The sequence below is a fragment of the Onthophagus taurus genome, chromosome 2 (genome assembly GCF_036711975.1).
Source record: "Onthophagus taurus isolate NC chromosome 2, IU_Otau_3.0, whole genome shotgun sequence".
Lineage (NCBI taxonomy): Eukaryota > Metazoa > Arthropoda > Insecta > Coleoptera > Scarabaeidae > Onthophagus > Onthophagus taurus.
In genome coordinates this window covers 22,576,594-22,598,688 of record NC_091967.1, presented here as the reverse complement: position 1 = coordinate 22,598,688, position 22,095 = coordinate 22,576,594, and the positions used below count along the sequence as shown (strand labels likewise).

Below are 22,095 nucleotides of genomic sequence, written 5' to 3'. Positions count from 1 at the left end.
ACGCCAGCGGCAACTCGGTGCTGACTCGAACTAACGGTTTCGCAGTGTAAATTCACCGGGAAAAATGAATTTCCCTCACGTGTCGTGTGACGTCATAGACGCCGGTGCCCACGGCTCTTTTACAATTACAGGTTGTATCTGTCGCAGCGAGTACTATTCGAGGACTTCTAACGAAGTCGTCGACGAAATTTACTTACGGATACGTTCAAGATTCTATACAGTAGAGAACGATTCAATCCCAAATGAGAAGGATCCATTGAAATTCTGCTAACTGATTGTCTGCAGCGTGTTTATTTTTATTTGTACTTTTTTTGTTACTTTCTTATATTAAATCATTCATTTATTTATCTATTCAATTTATTAAAACTCTTATAATACTAGATTTCTTTTGTGATTTATACCAATAGGGTTCATAGTAACCACATATTATTGTATTATGGACTTGATAATATTCATTCGAAATTTGCAGCTTTACTACGAATTTACTTTACGGCTGTGGAAATAAAAAAAAACAAATCGTATGGATTTGATGACTAGTGAGATATTAACGCTTATAGAAGAAAGAAGAAACCTGAAGAATAAAGACAGGCAGAAGTATAAAGAAGTACAGAAGGACATCAAATATAAATGCCGCCAAGCAAAGAAAGGATGGATAAAGGAGAAATGTCCCGAGATAGAAAATCTACAGAGATTCCCACAGTGTGCATAAAAAGATAAAAGAACTTACTGGAACTGCTCGGAGACAAACATACATTCTTACAGATGAAGAGGGAAACATTGTCTTGAATATTGGGAATCAAGTGATTCCCAATGTATCTATGGGAAAACTATATTAAGATCCTTTTCAATGACCAGAGAGTCTCTAGATGTTGTAACGTCCCTATTTAATAACTTCTATGAAACAGGAACAATACCAGAAGAATGGCCTCGAGCAACGTTTATAACAATTCTTAAGAAGCAAAACGCTAAAAAATGTGAAGACCACCGTACGACAAGTAATGAGCCACACACTATCTTTCTCAAAGTCATCCACCGTATGATCTACAAGAAGCTGGAAGAGAACTCTGATGTTCAAATTTTACATTTTCCCTGTCCTTTTGTATGGTGTAGAGAGTTGAACCCTCAATATGTATTGCGAGCGGAACCTGGAAGCCTTTGAGATGTGGGCCTACCATAGGATGCTGAGAATATTATGAACAGAACATATAACCAAAATGGAGGTTTTGAGAAAAATGAAGAAGAACACGCAAATCGTGCAAGAAGTAAAAAAAGGAAACTGCAATATCTCTGCCACATCATGAGAGGTTCGAAGTAAAAGGTTCTGCACCTCATAATCCAGGGAAAAATTGTGGGAAGAAGATTGGAAGGAGAAGAATATCCTGGCTTAGGAACCTGCAAAAATGGTTCAATGTTACGTCGGCGTCGTCTGACTTATTCAAGGCTGCAGCGTCCAAAGTTAAAATAGCAATGATGATATTCCACCTCCGAAATGGAGACGGTACATGAAGAAGAAGAAGTTAACAATTAATCATTGTTTTTATATCAATTAATTAGTTGATGATTATTGCAAACAAATGGATTATAGTTTTTGCATATCATTGAGTACTTTCCGTCAGAATTCCATCTTGTGGTATAAAAGCTGTTTTATAGCGCTTTTCAATACTAATATATTTTCACCGTTCGCTAAATGTATAAACGGCTTATATTAACTGGAAATGAGCGGAATCAGAAAAAAAAAGAGGCCATATGCTAGGTGACTTTAGACTGAGAATATGCATAAATGTACGAAGATAAAGTGACACTTGAATACAATACGGATGAAGAGGAGTTAACGTATGAGACAGGGTACAAAAAACTGACAGAACACACCACCACAACAACGAACGTATAATTTATACATTTATACAAAAGCATAACAAATACAAGTACTTTCGCCTATCATAGTGAAGAACATTAGTAATTTTAATGAACTATATGCTGATGTGAGCAAAAGTTCCTAGCACACAGATTACAGTCATTCAAGATAGAATCTTTAAAGTAAGTATGCAAGATGAGACAAGCTATAAAACGCTTGCTGGGATGAAAACATGAGAATAACCAGAATAGTCCAATTAAAGTTATGGACATACAAAAAAAAATGTGCTAAGAAACCACACTATGTCAAATGTCCTAGTAAACGACTAACAATGGAGTGTTAAGACTGACAAACCAAACCATCCAGCCAATTACAGAGAATGCACAGTTATAAAAGAAATGCAAAAATTAATGGATAAACGTACTAAGAAACCAGTGCATCCTAAACAACCACAGAGAAATAATAAGTAAGTACCAATAATCACCGTAAGCGCAGAAAAACACAAGCATACAGTCAGCTGGTAAGTTTGAAAACATTATTAATAAAAATAGCCCAAAAGTAAGAAGGAGACGTCTCCTTCCAAAACTCTCTTCAACAAATAATGGAGAAATTAACGAATATGGATGAACATGTTAGTACACTTTAATATTGTGCTAAAGGAGCTATTGTGAAGTTTAGAACGCTAAAAAATGTGAAGAACACAGTACGATAAGTTATCCATCGTATGATCTACAAGAAGCTGGAAGAGAACTCGGATGCTCAAATGTTATGATTTCCCGGTCCTTTTGTATGGTGTAGAGAGTTGGTGTGAGCGGAAATTGGAAGCCTTCGAGATGTGGGCCTACTGTAGGATGAAAGAAATTTCAGGTATCTTTCGAATTATTGATGAAATCATATGAAAAGAGTTGTAAGCTATCCTAGACATAGACTATATTGATGTATGCCTTATTAATACACGCTTTGCTACTGAACCATCTATAAAATTCAAAGGAACATGATCCAAAAGAAGAACTATAGTTAGACTTTCTTAATAAACGTGGATATAGATTCATCATAAGTGCTGATTTCAATGCTAAACACGTCCAATAAAAAATTTCTTCGAGCAGTCAATCAACTAAGCTGTAAACCATACACATTATCATCGCATAAGTCAACAAATTGGCCTATAGATCCCAATAAAATGCCAGATCTAACTGATTTCTTCGTAAACCGAAACGTGTCAATTAACTACATGCAGGTAGAAGAACATTGGGATATGAATTCTAACCATTCTCCATCTTACCGATGCTCATCGACAGCATAGACGGTAAAAACTAATACTCGAAAGCCAACAGATACGCTGAATCAGGGTGAGGTTATTCTTGGCTCGTAGAATCTTACGCAAGAGGAAAGTGAAATCAAATTCGTTAGTCCAAAAGAAATAGTAACAAATATTCAAGACAACATTAATCCGGAAAAAGCTCCAAAATATTCCAGTCAGAATAAGCAGTATCCATGTATCTACCATATGTCCATACAACAGAATGTTAAGGTATAACACTAGACAGTAAATTGCGCTGGGAAGCGCATATTAAGTAGAAAAGGAAGTCATCAAATTTAACAAAACTATATTGGTTGTACAAAACTTCATCCAATCAATATAATACAAAGTATACTTGTACAAACACATTAACATGCCTCTATGGACGTCGTATTACAAGCGTCATCGAGAGATCATTAAAAGAAAAATAACTATGTTCTGAACTGTTCCTATGTGTAGCTAAGCTTTTGATTTCCAAGTTGAACAAAATCTTGCCAAAACAATATATAGAAATCTAAACATTGTACATAACCTTCAGATTTAAAACAAGCTGGAGTAGCTCAGGGAGGTGGCCTTGGATTGCTACTGTATGTCCTTTAGACCAGCGATAGACCATAACTACTCCAGATAACAGATAACACTGCTATATTCGCAGATGATATAGCCAAAACATGACAGACAGCCAAAAGATGATCATCGAAATATAAAATTGAATCAATCAAAATCGATCCATATAAATTTTACAAACAAAAAGCTACTTAACGCTCCACCTTTGACTAGCAACAGAATAATAGTTCTGTACAAAAACAGTGCAAAATACTTAGGCATGACACTTGACACCACGCTGAGGTGGAAGGTTCATGTTAAAAAAGAAAAAGAAGAAATGAAAATATTCAAACCTATAACAATCAATAAAAATTGTTGATTTTCAAAAATCATTGCCTTTCGAAATGGTTTTTTAGCATATTTCACACGTGTTATACGTTTTTTTATGCGAAAGCTTTTGTTCTGGTCTTGTTTACGACCATGGTACCCACGTTTGTGGATTTCGAATGGAATCACTTATTGCTCGTGGGATACACAACTTAGTTCATTAGCTGTTTTTGAGATTCAGAATTTTCGGGCACTTTATTTCGCTCACTCACTTATACAAATACGGTATTCGAAAGACATCGAATCACATCACACACGCCTTTAGCAACTAAGTTTTCTCTTGGAAACACTCGGACACTAAATACTAAATTTCAGAATTTAAAACTTTAAGACAGTTGACATCAAAATCATCTTTTTGATACTATAGTTTGATTGGCGTTGTTCCATCGCAAGATAGACGAACGCGACCGTATTACATGCTTCTGCACATACATGTTTGACTTCATTCGTCGATAGCCCTTTTGATTTAGCGTCATTAATGCGAAATCGACAAGTCGTGTTTCATCTTGTTCAATTTCACATACTGCATTATGTCGTTGAGCAGATTGTGAAGATGACTAATGAGATTTGTCTTATCTATATGAATACTCAAAGAACTGTTGTTCCAGCTCAGGTGTTTCCACATCTCATTAGGGCTTTCGCTTCCTATGATATGATGCCTGTAGGTTTGACTTCATACCTGCGTTTTGTACAACTGTGCAAAGAATGCAAAGTAGTTTATGTAAAGTCAGCTACATACAGCTCTATTCAGGTTGATTACTCCTGGGTTCAGATGATTTGCAGCGCAATTCCAACTTCTCTGCTCCACCTATTTCGTCAACACATGACAAAAGATCCGTTTTTTACGTCATATTTAAAAGAATTTACTAGGCACACAATATCACTTGTTTGCTGTTTGCTATGCTACAATGTGATATTGATCACTGTTGCTAGACTCTGAGTCTAATTTTTTTTTAAATACGTTCGGGTCACAAGTATTACAACCCCATGGTATTACAAGAGTTAAATCACATTTTTTTTTAACAGATTATAAATAAAATTGTAAATAGAATTTGAGAAACGAGCGGCAATCTAACATGATAATGGCAAACGAAAGACTTACTACGAGAGAAAAACAAGTTCACTAAGTGACAATGCACGATAGAAATCTCGACGTATACCGCTTCCGAACAAAACCCCGCCCGACGGAAATTTAATAAAGATTTCCTCATGAAGCGATTTGGGAGAGGGAGGATTTCTGTAGCGAACCACCCTTTAATATCTCCCCGTAAATCGGGTGAAATTCTGTTCGATATCCACCGAGAATGCATCGTGGTCGTTATCTCCTGTCTATAGTCATTCCTTTTATATTTTGTATACAAAGAAAGTTTCTAGGAAAAACTCGTCCATTACATCAAAAGTAACTTTCAATTGATCGTGTCTTTTTAAGTCGAAATTTTCACTTACCTTTGCGTGGCATCTCCTTCCGCCCTTGCAACTCCTCCCACTTGACTGTACACGTATATCCTCGAGGTTTCCCTATAGAATTTGACGCTGTGCAGGTTTCCACATACCGACGTATCCAAACGACACGGTAGCGCCACAGTCGATCCCACGAAGGCCTTTATTTCACTCTCCTCGGTCGCTGCTAGAACAATAGAGACTCCGCTTAGTAAGCACCGGAATACGTTTAACCGTGAGAAAATTCGCTTCAAATCGAAAGGACGCTTAACTGCTTCTACACTATACCGAAGAGAGGAAATTCTAAGCTAAAGGAATTTTAGGGTTATTCGAAAGTGTATTAAGGCGAATCGACAATCAATACTTATTTTAAACGACAATTTCGTAGCGGGACAATGAAAAATGCATCGATGCCGCGTATAATGCTCAATGACCTGCAAACATCCTTTGCAGTGAGTCCGGAAGGATTCAACCACAAGAACACACGGTTCATTACCGATGCGTTTTACCTCAAACGGCTAAATAACGTATTAGTACTGAAAGGGCACGATGAAACGACGACCTCTGAGACTAGGATGTCGACGTCGACATCGCCTTAAGCTAACAACACAAACAATATGGAATGTTAGAGTGGTGACTTGGACACAGACCGGATTAATTTTACGATGACAACGTTTATTACGGGATAACTAATTTAAGGAACTCCTTTATGTAGGGCATGACTTAATTTCACAACGCGAACATTGTGGATATTTGAGTGGTATAATTGACCGAGCAAAAACAATTTTTTTGTGGAATAGAAATTATTGGAATTGTTATGTTTTGATGAACCCAAAAGAATAGAATTGGTTTTAAAAATTCCATACACGATTTAGAGATGCAATGCAATTTTAAAATAACTAATTTCCGCTCGTGATATACAAAGCCGAATCGGGATAACGATGAATTAATAATTTTCGCATGCAATTTTAAATGGAATATATCATTCTTATAGAACAATGATTGGATTTGTTAGTTATGCATCCACTACAGCAAATTTTAGAGCTGATTTACGGATCTATTGTTTAAATTCATAGAGCATAATCACCAAAATGTTTATACGAAAAGAGTTACATTATATTTGCATATTTTGTTAACGTTTCAAATAAAATTATAATTTAAAACGATACAATACCAAATTAATTGAGGTTATTGTTAAAATTATTTTAGTAAATCTTTATAGTTTAATATTATTACCTTCGCATAATATCATCCCCATCAATAATAATAAAATTATTTCCCTAAACGTATCCATATCGAAACACACTAAACTGTGCAGCACTTAATCACACAAATACCTATGCGTCGAAGAACATCAACAATATTAATTATTATCAACACTGACACTGAAATGTCATTTTAACCGTCATATTGACAGGTGTCTTCGTTTGAAGTGTCACCGTACGCGCGTAAATTCAAACTGATAAAACGAATTTCTTATAATACAGGTGTAGAATGAAAATCCACCTGCCATACATATGGTGCCCCTCGAAGGAAGTAAGTGGTGGGGCTGGGAACTCCTTCGAGTCGACTACGAGGGGGATTGTATCTAATTAATAATGAGAAGAAAAAGAACAGAGAACACTAAATTATAATACTAAGTTCACTCTTGCAAAAACTTTTATATATTATCGTTATTCTATTTAATTTTTTTCGATACTTTTCACTTTATGATTAATGACCAAACTTTATAATTATTTTGATTATCCAAAAGCAGACTTATTTCAACTTTTAAAACGATATAATTGGAATATATAACATAATATTGTATATTAAGATCAAGCTATTGGTAACACAAATGGCGATAACCAAATATCAGGTGCAATAAACATCTTACATCTTAACTATGGCATTCGATATAGTAGTTCATATGACCACTATGCAGTTCGATAGTTCGCGAACTTTACCATAATAAAAATGTTAACTTTCACCACTGTTTTGACGTTGACAGACAATAAAAAATACTCAACTATAATCCATAGGCAGGTAGGACATGGACATAGTGGATAGGATAACCATGTTGAAGACAGAACGACAGCACCAGAAATTCCGTTGCTAATGAAATCAATGGCTATTAAATAAAGCCACCATGGTGATGAACTACGATGAGATTATGAACCCTACTGTATGCAGACACCCACAGAGATTAAATACTAATCCCTGTGATAAAATACTTAGGAAGATGAAAGAGCTAATTAACTCGACGGCTATGCGCACCACAGAATGCGCAAAGCCTGTTTGTACAAGTACTTAGGATCTGTGATTGACCAAAAATCCACTGCGCCCGAGCTTAAGTAATTCACCTATATACCACTATGCTACATTTCTAGGCCTTGTATTGTCGCCTTTTACAAGAAACTCAAACTCACAGGTTTTACTCTAACTCATATGATTTAACACACTGTGTGGAATTAATTGGCAATGTTAATAACCATAGGAAATATTAGGCAGCGAAATCAATTTTTACAACAGTGCTGGATGGTCTACAACGAAAACGCTTTCTCGAGAGATTGCCGAGACGCGTTCCAGAACTATAATTAGATATGGATCCATTCGAAGATCCGACTGTCAAAATAAATAAATTTACAAACTTATAGTGTTGCAGTGTTGACTAATTCTTAACGTATCAGTAACCAGGATCAACAAAGGATAACATCATGCAGGAAGTGTGTCGAAAGAATACGAACAAGCCCCTACTACCTTCATTACTCTACCAGTCTCTACCAGAATAACTACTCTAAGATAGTGAGAATGGAATGGAACTCAACTAAGCATAGAAGATATTACTAAACTTGATAAAGGAGTCTCACAGATTACACCGAACGTAGCGTATTATAGATAATAATTAGTACATTAATACTTAATAGAGTATGTAGGTCCTGTAATGAACTTGTTTCCGAGGTTGCTACGTGGCGTCCGAAACGTCAAAAAATGTTTCATTAGACTCATGATATAAGTCTTAACTTTCTGGTTTTCGTTTTATTGCTTATAACATCAGTCGTAAAAGCCTATGAACTTGTATGAAACATATTTTAGTTAGTTCTAAAGTTAACTGAATTAGAAAGTCGTATAGGGAAATACGAAAGTCTAATTAAATTGAAGAAACCTGACCAGACAACAGTCGTAACGTATTGCCATACAGAATACTGTCACCATACAGACTTCGACAAGCAAAAATATTTGCGAAAAACAGCCACTATTATCAGTTGATGACCAAGAAAGCTATAAAAATATAACATCAATAGCTCACCCGAACCTGGAAGATATTTCTTTAATCTCCACCGAACTGGTCATCAGCGTAATAGTAACTAGTAAATAGCTGGTTATTAGATTATCTGTTAAACTTTTAATCTTTTAACTTTTAATTAATCTACGGCAGATACAAACATTGAAAATAATAAATAAATATTATAATATACATCAAATTTTCTCTGGAAGTTTTGTGAAAATTCCATAACAAAATCTTACATATTATGATGACCCACAGATGACCTACGAGTGTTATTTATTAAAAAATAGAATAATACTCCATGTAAGGATAGAATAATCATTCACACGACCAGAAATTCTTTATTTACTGACACATTGTACATAAAATATTACAGAGAAAACTTTAGATACAAGTTTGGAAAACCACTAATGGATGTGTGCTCTAAGTCCACTATGCTCAATGAAACAGCAAAAAGGGAGCAGTGGCATAACTACTTGTACACAAGAGATGGAATAAAAAATTTTCTGACAAAGTTGGAGAAATAACAGCAATTTCTAAACACAGAGATGATGTGAAGGATTGTATTTGTTGATGTATTTGATTATATGCAAAACTTGTCCCTGCCTTTTCTCCAGTGCAAAAAATGTTATATTTCAGAAAATTGTGTTATTTTGTTTTCAATGTTCGTGGTATATATTCCTCTATACATACAAGGAAAGAGGAAAACAAAGGTCCAAAAAAATTTTGTATTGCCACTGTCGATTTTATAGAGACCATGATAATTCCTCAAGCTACAAATCTCCTTTTTTTTCAATAATACACTGGATAATGCTTACATTGGACAAAATAGAAATCACACTCTCTAAAGAGTTCTCTTGACATTGTTATGACGGTCCGATTTCATGTTATACAAAAACAATAGGTTCAAGACCATTAGTAAATACCTTCATCTGATATATAAAATTGAACTTAGGATGCATGTAAGCGACAGAGTTCATAGAACAGTTATAATACGAGAACAAAGAAAAGATAAATTAAATAATCAGCGGATTCTTTGTTATCGTGAGAGATAAAATTACATGCTCGAGAAGTTTAGTTTTTAGTCTGGTATTAATCGTAGTTAATATTAGATTCTGTACACACTCTTGTAATGAAGTTTAAATAAAATAAACATGTTTTTAAGTATTTAAAACCATGTTTACGTCGTAAAAAAGACAGATAAATTACGGTTTGGCATTTTTAAATTGAGTAAGATGGCGAAGCAAAGTTTTACTTCATTGCATTCATCAGAGGATCTAGCTAGTACTTAATGCAGGTAACTAGCCTCGATATCGTCAATGACATTATCTATTACGTTGAGCCAGGATCCCAAATATAGGAAGCTTCGTTCAAATGACTAATTTCCCATGTTGAGGAGATGTAGGTTTTTTCTTCGTAGTATTGTGACTTATTATATGAGTACATTTTTCCCTTGAGTTTCACTTGAAAGATACAAAAAGATTAGGAACCAAATAAATGAATTAGTAAAGAAAACAAATACGAACACTGGGAAGCTTTCTCCAGAAGACTCGAATCAGATTTTTACGGCCTATAGAAGCCAATGTGGAGACTGGTCAAATAACAGAGAAAAGAGTATTTTACTAGAGTATCTAATAGAAGTGTTTAAAGCTGACAACATACAGGCAGATAAACCTAATAACATCACAATAAACGACGACATTACAATATTACTAGAAAATGTTAGAGAAACGCTAAGAAAACTTAAAAACCGAAAATCACCAGGTCAAGACAAGAACCCAAATGAGCTACTAAAATATGGAGGAGACAGTTTAATAACGGAAATAACATCGCTGATAAGGAAAATCTTAACTGAGCAAGAAATACCAAACGCATGGAAAACAAGCACAATGATTCTAATGTTCAAAAAAGGAGATAAGAAAAAACCAAACAACTACAGAGGCATAAACCTATTTAGCACCATGCTCAAACTAGTAATCAAAATTATCATAACCAAAATCAATTTCGTTACAAGACTGGCCGAAGAACAATAAGGCTTTACGACAGGAAGGTCCTGTACAGGTGCTGTATTCATGATGAGACAAGTTGTAGAAAAGTCAACAGAATATAATAAACCCGCATTCTTATGTTTCATTGATTTACAAAAGGCCTTTGATAAGAACAGATTAAAGGATGTCATAAATCTGCTATATAACCACGGACTACCGACAAATATAGTTAAAACTATCGAAAACATCTATTCGGAAAACAGCATACAAGCACGGACAAATGGAAAACTCACTAAGGAAATACCTGTAAATACTGACATTCGACAAGGGGATTCATTAAGTCCACTACCACGCAATCTTGTGATGAAATCATTAAAAAAAGTCAACACGGGCAGGCGCTACAAAATGGGTGATCAAAAATTATCTACAGAGAAGTGAACCAGCACATAATGGAGCAGGTCATGACATTCAGGTACTTGGGAGTTGAACTATTAAGTTACGGTAATATTGAAGAGGAAGTATTCCAACAAGTCAGGAAAGCCAGTAAAATCGCAGGCTGCTCAAACGATATATTATGGAGGAGAAACATCTGATATATTATGGAGGATAAATTGCCTCTAGGTAAACGAAGTCTAGGACGACCAAGAAAAAGATGGAGCGACAATTTGCGCACAGAATAGAGGCATTATCTACATGTTAACACAAAATCGAGAATATATAAGAGCACCATAACACCGATCATGACCTACACGTCTGAGACTAGAACTGGCATGTCTAAAACAAAACGGATATTGGAAACAGCAAAAATGAAGGTACTTCGTAGAATCACCGATAAAACTCCATACGATAGAGAAAGAAATGAAGACTAAGAATATTATGTGGAGTAGAAAATATCAACTATTGGACACGTAAACGGAAGAAAGGACAAGACAGACTAGGGAACAGGGCCAGGGATAAATTGCCTCTAGGTAAACGAAGTCTAGGACGACCAAGAAAAAGATGGAGCGACAATTTGCGCACAGAATAGAGGCATCATTGACGAAGAAGAGGCTTCGAGAAGAAGTGGAAAAATAAGAAGAGTACATTCTAAAACTAGTTTATATATTACGGGAGATAATGCTCTCCTTGTATTCTAACAGTTGCCTTCGATCCAGTTAGTATGGTAAATGAAGCTCATCTAATAGGGCCGTTAACTATTTTTTTTTTATTGGCTCATTCGAAAGTTTTTTAAAATTGATTGACCCCATATTTTTTAATTTTTGATTCTGAGGCTTAGTTTTTCCAAAAAAAAATAATAAAGTTTGAAATTACAGGCCGCGAATTCAGTAGCGCGTCACTCAGATTTGAGCGTATGATTGGAGCGTATAAAAATCAATAAAATTCCTAGAGAGAGACAATGCTACGAATCTTATGCGCTAGAAGAAAACGGGAGAGAAATCACGTCTGTGATTTCTTTCTTCTTACTTAAAACGTCACAATGAATCAGGGGTGGGGAATTTTAAACTTTTACATTAATTATTGCAAAAATTAAACAATTTTCGAACGTGAAAACGTTACTAATCCGTCTAATTTAATTTACATTATCGATTTTTTGAAAGACGGTCTTTCTAATCGATTGACGTTAACGGCCCTATTATAATTTGAAAACACAAAAGTTATTGAAATTTATAATTTCCTAATTAACTAATTTAAATTACAAATATTTTTCGAAAATAGTAATTCATGTTCACAACAAAATTAATTAATTTTCTTCTTTATTTAATCGTTCAGTTTTTGATACGCAGAGGTACGGAAATGTGTGTTTGTTTGAAATCCTACCCATAGGCAATTCATTAAATCTAAACCTTGTTTGCGTAATAAACATTCGTGTGTCGTTTCAACTTCAAAGCGAACCATTAACATAATCTACATAGCACTGCAAAATGGATTAATATAACTAAAAGGTTTTCCAATACTTGTGTAGTTATCAACATTAGGTAATTGGTTTATCAAGTTAAAATAATTCGTTATATAATAATACCTTTTCCACTTGATGTACTTTCAGTAATATACTTATCTTGGAAATCAAAAGAGATCATTTTCAGATCTTTCTTGATGTCGATTTCTTTTATCCTGTGGATGTTGGTGTTGTATTATTTAACTGGGGAAATGAAAAGCGGAAATTAGAACCCTGCTGGATGGTCGATATTTCCTGTCCGAACGAGGAAAGGAGTTTTCTTGAAAAGAAGATTCCGCCTTCGTTCGGAGAGGATTTCGCTTTTTTTTTCACAAATCTAATCATCTAGAAAAGAACGCGATAACTGCTAATAAAGTTAAAGAACAATCTCATCTTATTCTCTTTAATTATCCCGTTTAAAACAATTCGAGAAAATAACAATTGTCTCCGTATCTATCGGGAAATGGAGATAAATTGATTTTTTTCCTTCATTAAAACGCCTCAATTCGCAGTTAACGTAGAAGTTGTTTTCAAATAACTAGTACAGAGCAACGCTGCTACAATGCAATTAAATAAATTTTATTTCAGGTTTAATTACGGTTACGTGTCTCCCGTTTCTTTTTTTTTCTTTTTGTTACGCTGCTGGGACAATGCCAAAGCGTACCGTGCACTTGCGTTTTGAAGAAGACAAATCCCCTGCACAATGTGTCCTGGGAATGGGTTCACCGGAAGTGGGAATGAGTTAAGAATTCTACGTCGTGCCAACTCAAGTGTTGAAGAGTTGAAGGTACCAGGTTGAAGGTCTCACGCTATTTCTTTCTCGTTCCGAACACTGAACCACTTCTTTTTTAAGTTTTAATAGAATTAAGAGTTGTCTGTGACATTATTTATTAAGATATTCCTCAAAGTTTATTATTTTAATAATTAATTTTTATTTGGATGAATTGAAAGGGTTATAAAGTTGCTTAAAAATATTTAATAAAAAAAAAATAAATAAACGCATTAAAATATAAAGTATGTATTATTAACCAACTGATACCAAAAATTATACAATAACAGATAAATCATTCTTGTCATTGTATAAATCACATCTTATCTCTATCACATATTTTCTAATACCGATATCTACACTCAAAATAAAGTGTTTAAAAATAACTACTTAGGTGTACTTTATTTCTAAGTGGAATGAAACAATACTACATTCAAGAACAACCATTAAATTCGTTCGACTATTTCAAAAATGAAATACAAACTTTCTGGGTAATCGTGTTTTGTCATATCTTCATTAGGAATTTTTAAATTAAATGAAAAGCAATTTTCGGTAGCGCAACACTTTTGTAATTTATATGTTTTAATAATTTCCGGTTGTGAATCATCTTCCTCGTTTTTATCTGCTAGATGAATACGATACTCGTATTTATCGTAAAATGTTGGTAAGCCATAATACCAAAGGGAAAAGTTCTTTTCGTTTTCGTCAGTTGAAAATACGGAACACCCAAAAATATCGCCAAATACTAAAAGATAAAAATCGTACACTCTAGTTGTTCTTGCAATTGATACTTTTTTTGTTAACAGAAGTGGATGGGTTTCGTGTTCTTTTTCGAAATGTTCGGTTATTTGCTCGTAGGAACCATGCCAATTGTAACAACGGGGACATTTATATCGACGCTGATGGCAAGTTTTTTCGTGTTTTCGAATATTGGTGAAATCTCCAACAAATTTACACGATGTCCATCTACACGGTAATTGAGAACTTGCTGATGTGACCTCGAGAGATTGATGTCGAGTGAAATAAGTATTCTCTTTGTTGCAACTTTTACATTTTTTATTATACCCAACACAATCTTCGCAGGAATTGTGACTCTCTTGGCAAATGTATATTGGTGGTGTCATATATTTTAAACAATGAGGACATTTAATTGCTTGCAACTTAGATTCGATATCTTGAATGAGTTGAGGAGGTATTTTTAGTTCTATTGAGCAGTAAATATTTTCCGGGTTTTCTAATATAGTTAAAAGCGAATTAATGTCAACAACTTGGAAATTTTTAACATCAAAAACTGTATAACGCGGCGCGTAGGAAGTTTTTCTCTCTTTCATAACCATTTTTAATCCATTTTCTTCTGAAGTATGTAACGTTATTTTGTAAGTAACCGGAGTCGTCTCTTCAATATGCCCAAGATGTTCAATAATGATCCAAAATTTTCCATCTTCTTTAGAAACTTTGAATTTAATAAGAAAACTTACGTTATCTTGCGTGTAAAGTTTAGATTCTTCAATATCTTCGGTTAAATCTATTTCAAAAGTTGTTGTTGTAGCGAACAGTTCCAAATGTTTTTCTCGGTAATGTTCCAATAATTGAACACTTGTTCCTTTCCAATAACAACCCAATCGATCTCCGGGGCAATAATAGATTCGAAACGCACAGGAATCTTCGTGTTTTGTGTTGTCATCGTATAAAATGTATTCAGGACATCCAAACTTGTAATATTTACATGGAAAACTAATTAGTTGAATAATTTCCTCGAATGCTTTGTGGTGAATTAACGGCGCCGAATGTTTTGGATTTACAGAACATTTTCCGCATACACTCTCACCATCTAATCGGACTTTAATTGGACCGGAACGTAAATACCCTTTGCATTCAGAACACACTAATTTTTCTAACGTTTCTAAAGGTAGAAATAACCGAGCTGGTTCACACATTTTGCCAGACTGACTTGTTGGGGACAGAGCTGGATGACTAAAAATAGATGGAATAGTTAAAATTATCATTTATCGTTACCTAGCCCCACCTTAATTCTCTCCAGCCGAGAGATAAACAGTTATCATTTTCGATCTAATCTATTTGTGACTTTTTTTATTTTTCAAGTGGAGTACAAGTTTGCGGTTTGCAATGACGTTAAAAAGTGATTCTTACGTGATTTCTACGTCAATGTAATGAGTGGTTAATTGCCAAGAGAGAATGAATAATAAGAAAATGTGACGCAATCTGATATATTCCACTATATAAAATGACGTGTTTTAAAAAGAATTAAGTATCTAGTTAAATCTGGATTTGGTTTGTTTGAGTTGGGTTAATTTAGATAGATTGAGTAATCAACAAATAATAATTATCCGGAACCAGCTGAAATCGCTCGGTAAAAACTCAATTAATTAAATTCACCTATCTTTTTTTGTTATATTTTTATAACGTTCTTTTTTTATAAAACTAAATAAAAATTCGCTTTATGAATTTCTACCTTTTCCCTCTTCCATTCCCGTTGCCTCTGTTCCTCACGCTTCGTTAAGCAATCATCGTTAACATCAAACACTAGTACCTTTGGGTCGCGACCGTCTCTAGACTAGAATCTCCGACGGCACTCCAAGCCAAGCCGTTTAATTAAATTCTTACTCATAAACGCGTACTTAAGATAATGAAAATTAAAGCAGCAAAAGAAAATACCGGGCATCATCGGCACGATGCCCCTTTTTTATTCTTCTACGTGACCGTTGGACCGGAAATGTTTGCGATGGCATGGTGCGTGTTCCGGTCGAAGCGTTATTGCTTTTTTTAACTTGACATAAGGTCCAGCTGTTCCTCGACCCTTTAATATCCTACTTCCGGACCTAAAACGCGGTTCGTCCTATCGTCCGCCACTTTCTTATTAGGCCCTTAGGAGGCACCCGGTTTCCTTTTTTTTTTTGATGTGACGATACATTTTTAAAGTGGATATCTGGGATATAAAATCGATATTATTGTGTGTATTTGTCAAACATTGGAAGGTGTTTTGTTATTTCAAATATTATTCCTTCTTATTGGCAATTTATATATATCTTTTTTTATAACTGAAGACATCCAGTGACAAAAATCTTCATAGAGTTGTTGTTAGCAGTAATAATTACAGTAATAATTAATCCACAGCGCTTCCCTAACAATTTCAGCATAAATGGACAACTATCTATCACAACAAAACGATTAAGAAGCCTTGAAGATGGTGAACGGTAGAAAGTTCAATCAAAGCTCAGTGAATAATGGCTGCAAAAACCATTAGAAACGAACATCCGATTCGAAAGAAATAAATCAAATAACACACCTCCGATTTGTAGTAGGAGGACTCCATCAGGGAACGAAAAGTGATGAAATAAAATCAGCTTTGTTAGTAGACCTTGCTGACGAAACAGTAAACATGTATAATATAAAACACAAAATCACAAAGATACAATATCGAAAACCTTGGAGACAACATCATTAAATGCGAACCACTACATATCAAAGTAATTATACCGTAACGCAAACGCCAAACATAGACGCCAAACATAGGACTACACCAAATCTTACTACCATAAAATATTTAAATACGTAAAGTTGTAGGAAAATATGGTCCAAAATATTGCACTCGCGATTCAATAGACAACCAACTTAAATGTGTTAATTACGGAAGAAATGTGAAACCTAATTACAATCGTTGTCACTAAACGAGCTTAATAACAATACAACCCAAATATAAGATAGCGATCTGGAACGCCAATCTGGCCTCCAACAACACTCTAGAAAACTCAAAGCATTTCTTAATGCTTTTTTGCTTAATGAAATGTTTACAGAATCTTCTTCAGAATTTCAAAATACGAACTCAGTCATACAAAGCATTTCAGTAATAAAGCATGTGGTGAAACAGCGATAATCATTCGAGACAGTATTAAATATCATGAAGAAGAGGAATTCACCAAAAAATATCTGTACGCCACAAATGTTATTATTGAAGATAAACAGGGGCTAATAACAATGTCAGCTGTATACTGTGCACTGAAACATAACAACGACAAGAAACACTATATATTATTTTTCAACATATTGGTTACGAAGTAATTTGCTGGAGGCAATTATAACGCTAAACACCAAATATGCGGTTTGGAAAATATTTTGGCAAATAATATATAGGTAATAGCAAATATTTACTGACGAACCAACATACTGTCCGTATGATTGAAGAAGAATTCCAAGAAGTATGATTCAAAGAATGCTGTTATTGAATTTTACATTATTAAAATAATCAATATAGAAAAATGTAAACCAGAAGACTAAAAATAACGCAGAGACACATCTACCTATTGAAGATGAAGATAACTTCTGGGTCAGAAATGACAAAGGCAGTTCCATAGGAAGTAGCACGTCTAAGGAGGTAGTTAAGGCATCTTCATAACTAGCTCCATAGATATGTTACTTCCTATCTGCAAGTTTACAACTAATGAAATAAAACAGGTTATAATGAAACAAATAACACCTGATGTGGTTAAGGCTGTGGACAAGCTAAGAAATATGCATTTATTGATCTTTTATTATATTATTATTATAATGTTGAATGTTGGCAACGAAAAAATAAATAAAATTCTCACTATTGTTGCGAAACTTCTCGCACTTATTTTGAATCTGTCGATTATTGAGGGTCCCGTCATATTTTACAGTTGCCAAAGTGATATTAATTTTCAAAATGGGTAATACGGCCTACATTGAAAAGTACATACCTATAGCTATTTGTAGTTTTTTTCTGACAAATTTCAGAGTAGTGTGCAGCAGCAAAACACATTGCGTCAACAACTACTTGGAATTTGTAAAATACATGCCAATAATGTGGATTGGTTTTTGTACTATCATCTTATTTGTGAAGTCGATTTCGATTTGTTGAGTTTAAAGCGTCACTTCTTTAGCCAAATGACAACTTTATTGAGAGCAGAGTGCAGTTTTCTGGTTGAGCTTTCCACGGCAGTGGTACTCCAGCCCTAATCTGGAAGATGATTGATGCCGTAATCAGCTTCCATACCGAGTAAGATTCTTCATGTTGTTGTTCTCCGAGCTGTTCTTCACGCGAAAGTGGCTGTTAGGCAGGTAAGATTTTAGCAGTTGATAAATATGAACAGAAAGAAATAATATAAGTTTATGGAGTAGAGTTTTATGGCATATTCTATCAAGTGCGTGTGCGACTTTAAAAAATATCTTTGTTTTCGAGTGTTTTTCTATGACATCAGTAATTTGATATACTAGGGGGATCGTCGAGTGATTATTTCTAAACCCAAATTTATAAAATGGTATCAGGTTTCTTTGATAGAGAATATGTTTGAGGCGCTCCAAGATCAATTTGTCAAACAACTTTGACATAATTAGTAATAGTAAAATGTTGGTCAATATGAGTTCCATTTGTTTGGGGTTTTCCTGTGTTTTGGAATCGAATTGAAGATTTCCATAAATTTTCGAACCATAGACTAACTGTATATAAATATTAATCAATATAGTTAGTTAGATTCTACCCTTGAAATCTTTTCGGAATTTTTTACTAGGATAAATCCAGGTGATTTTTTCCACATTAAGTTCGGCAAAAGTGTTTAGTTCTTCTTCCAATTGCTCCGTTTTGGTAAAGGTTACTAAGATGATCTCATTTTCAATAGACAATTGAAATAATCTCTATCTGTATGTTTGTTAATCAGCACCAGTCATAAATGAAATTCATTCAGAAACAAAAACTCTAAAATAGTAAAACTTAATCAAAAATTATAGAAGTCGTAAGAATAGTTCTGATTATCAAGTGTGATTTTGTATTCGGGAATTACAAATTAATATGGTAACTAAGAACTCTTGATTAGGAATTGAAATCAGCTTGCAACCTTTCAGAATTGAACTTTGAGTTCTTTTGCACATTCAGGATCGTTTAAGACTTATTGTTAAATTATGAGCTGTTCCGACCGAAATTCTTGAAAGAACTCAAGTTCATTTAAGAACCCAAGTCTATAATTGTATGATTACTGAAATTTGAATTGCAATAATCTTAGTCAAGTAAACTATAATGACATGGGTAAGATGCTTGATGTCGTTTTAATATGATCAGACAGCGTTCTTGATGTACGTCTAATAGTGGACCCTCTTGTCATGGAAGGGTATAAAAGTAGAAAAGTAAAATCAAACATGTTGTGGTAAACATCCCCATTAATGGTTTTCCTTCGCCAATTAATAAGGAAGAGGTTTGTTACTTCGATTATTACCATTTTAATATACACCAAATGAATTTTCTCTTTCTTTGGTTTCTTTGAAATACTATGATAAGTGTGTTAGGCACCCCACTTAAGCTGCTAATGACGCTAATTGATTTGTTAATGTTAGCTACTTTATTTTCCAGAGTTTCAAATTAGCCCTCTTCATTCTTCCCCTAAATCCATCTTTGATCATTTTACAACAATTTACTTAATAATTAAATTTGTTTATAGGTTTCGGTCAGTCTTGAATTGCTTCAAATTTTTCTTCATCCTTCAACCTGAGCCTAATAATTTGCATAGCATTAATTTAATCCATCGCAAATTGGCAATCTGTTTGTTTATGTGCTTTGTTGGTATTATTGTTAGCTCTAATTCCAAATCCAGTTTTAGCCAACAATTAGCTTTCAGTTAATCACATCTGACACCATGTTGTGTAAATAAGCTTATTTGCGATGTTGTAAAATAAAACATTAAATCATTTAGAACTTTATTGCTTTTATTATTATCATTAAATTGTTGCTTATTGTTAATATAAATTTTGTTATTGAGTATATGGAAAATATAAATCGTAATCTTTAGAGAATTTACGGAAGAACCGATTAACCTGTGTTAAGTATAATAAATACGGGTCTGATTACGGTTTATAATTTGCAGTTGTTGGTCGGTAACTCAAAGCATCTGGTTCTCTCTATGGGCTATTAAGTACGGAGCGATAATGAACAGCCTCCGCACACACCTTCTGTACTTTCCGCGTAACGTTGACTTAGTGCGGTCGGTTTATAGTCTAAAACGATGATTTACCACCGTGTATTCCGCGCTCTTAGGGATTAAGGTCTAAAACATAGCAGGGGAAATTTAAACCCATATTCCTGGGGCCGTTCGACGTTTTTCGGTGTAATATCTTCTAGTTTTCCGGTAAACCTGGAAGCCTACCTTCTTTGTCCATATTAGTGTTTCTAGAGAGAGGGCTATTAGTAAAATTGCAAAGACCTATTTCCTATTCGCAGTAGATGGTTGTTCCTCGGAGATGCATTATGCGGAGATGACGTCTCTTGGAACTTCTGTTCCACCTGCTATTGGAAAATAAGCACAGCGCATCGCGACACGTCATATTTCAATGGAAGGAAGACAAGGAGCCAGCCGACTTACTTTCCGTGACGCGACGGAACATCCGGTTCACATAGTGCCAATAATTCTGCTACGTGTCACAGTGGCCGTAATGCCTTGTGTTTCAACCAATTTATTTGTATTCGTTCGATATACGGCTCGTTTATTTGAGTTATTGAGGAACCCTCTTTTATTATACTCTTGTTGTATCATTCCCTAGAGGCGAATCCGGATCACTAAGCAAATATTTGATCTCCCCCTTTTTTTGCTGCAATAGAACGAAACGTTTGGGATTTTGCGAGGAAGATTGCGATACTTACTGACTAACTAGGTCGATTTGGAATATTAGAAATGCAAGATTTCTCTATCGAAAAAAAAAAAAAAATGGCAACCCCGTAAGGTTTAAAATAAATTACCATCAGGATGCGAATAGCCTTTTTTCGGGCTTCCCACGGAATTGGATCGGAGTGAAATATCGAATTCAAGGAGTTGAGCATTTATCAAGTTCAGTTCACACGGTTAGGGCGTCAGGTTCTCTATTAACTAAACGCGAAAATTTCCTCAAATTATTCTCAAGGACTGAAAACTTATTTCAACGACTACGATTTTTTCACCTGCATTTGTGAAACTGAATAAGAACTAATTACGTGCCTTCCGTTCGCCATCGCCACCAAGTTACCCCCAAAACTTCTACAGAGAGCAATTATAAAGTTGCTGGTACACGTTGCTGTTATTTTTCCGAGAGCACGTCCTAGTTTTCGACGTCGTAGCTTTAAAGCTAGTGGCGGTGTGACTTGGTAAGGCAGGTCGTTAAATATTAATTTATGTAAATTAGCTAAGATGTAGAGCTGATTACAAAGTGGAATTTGGTAGTTTTCTTTGATGGGAAAACAAACACTTGACGTCTTAATAATATTATAAAATTAACAACATTTTCACAGTTGTAGGTATTCCATTTACTTTTCTAAATTCATTAGATGAAATTTATCTTTAAATAATTTTTTCTAAACTATTTTCTATTCTAGTTTCTATTCTAAACTAATAAATTAAAAAATCCTTCTATAAACAGAGCTTTCTAGATCGCTTGACTTTACTTACTGCAAAGTCGTATCTTATACTAGCAGAACGTAATAGAACTTTTTCTGAGTACACGTGCAGAAAGTCAAACAGACCGAGGGTAAAGTTTCAGGACGCAAGCTGAAAGACTGAGAATTAATTAGGTTAATTGCCCCGAAGTCACGATCGAGGGCCGTGGGAGGCAAG

At 34.6% G+C, this 22,095-nt stretch overlaps 2 protein-coding genes across 10 annotated transcripts in view; both read right to left on the bottom strand.

Moving 5' to 3' along the window:
• Nucleotides 1-22,095, bottom strand: part of LOC111413372 (neuromusculin) — a 408,692-nt gene that overhangs the window by 159,534 nt on the left and 227,063 nt on the right. For 6 of the 9 annotated variants that reach the window (XM_023044314.2, XM_023044315.2, XM_023044319.2 and 3 more), the window contains exon 2: nucleotides 5,535-5,715. In XM_023044314.2, the coding sequence (XP_022900082.2) occupies nucleotides 5,535-5,715 (181 nt within the window). Of the gene's footprint in view, nucleotides 1-5,534; nucleotides 5,716-6,764; nucleotides 6,962-22,095 lie in introns of those variants that run through there. The other 3 variants (XM_023044317.2, XM_023044318.2, XM_023044316.2) reach the window with 3 other exon arrangements.
• Nucleotides 13,723-15,587, bottom strand: LOC111413374 (uncharacterized). The gene is made up of 2 exons (XM_023044323.2): nucleotides 15,516-15,587; nucleotides 13,723-15,463 (listed from the first exon to the last, which is right to left on the bottom strand). Exon 2 carries the CDS (start codon nucleotides 15,424-15,426, stop codon nucleotides 13,936-13,938), a length of 1,491 nt encoding a protein of 496 aa, XP_022900091.1. The 5' UTR covers nucleotides 15,427-15,463; nucleotides 15,516-15,587; the 3' UTR covers nucleotides 13,723-13,935.

Coding starts and splice junctions, on each gene's coding strand:
- LOC111413374 (XM_023044323.2), bottom strand. CDS start 15,426: ATGTGTGAACCAGCTCGGTTATTTCTACCTTTAGAAACGTTAGAAAAA.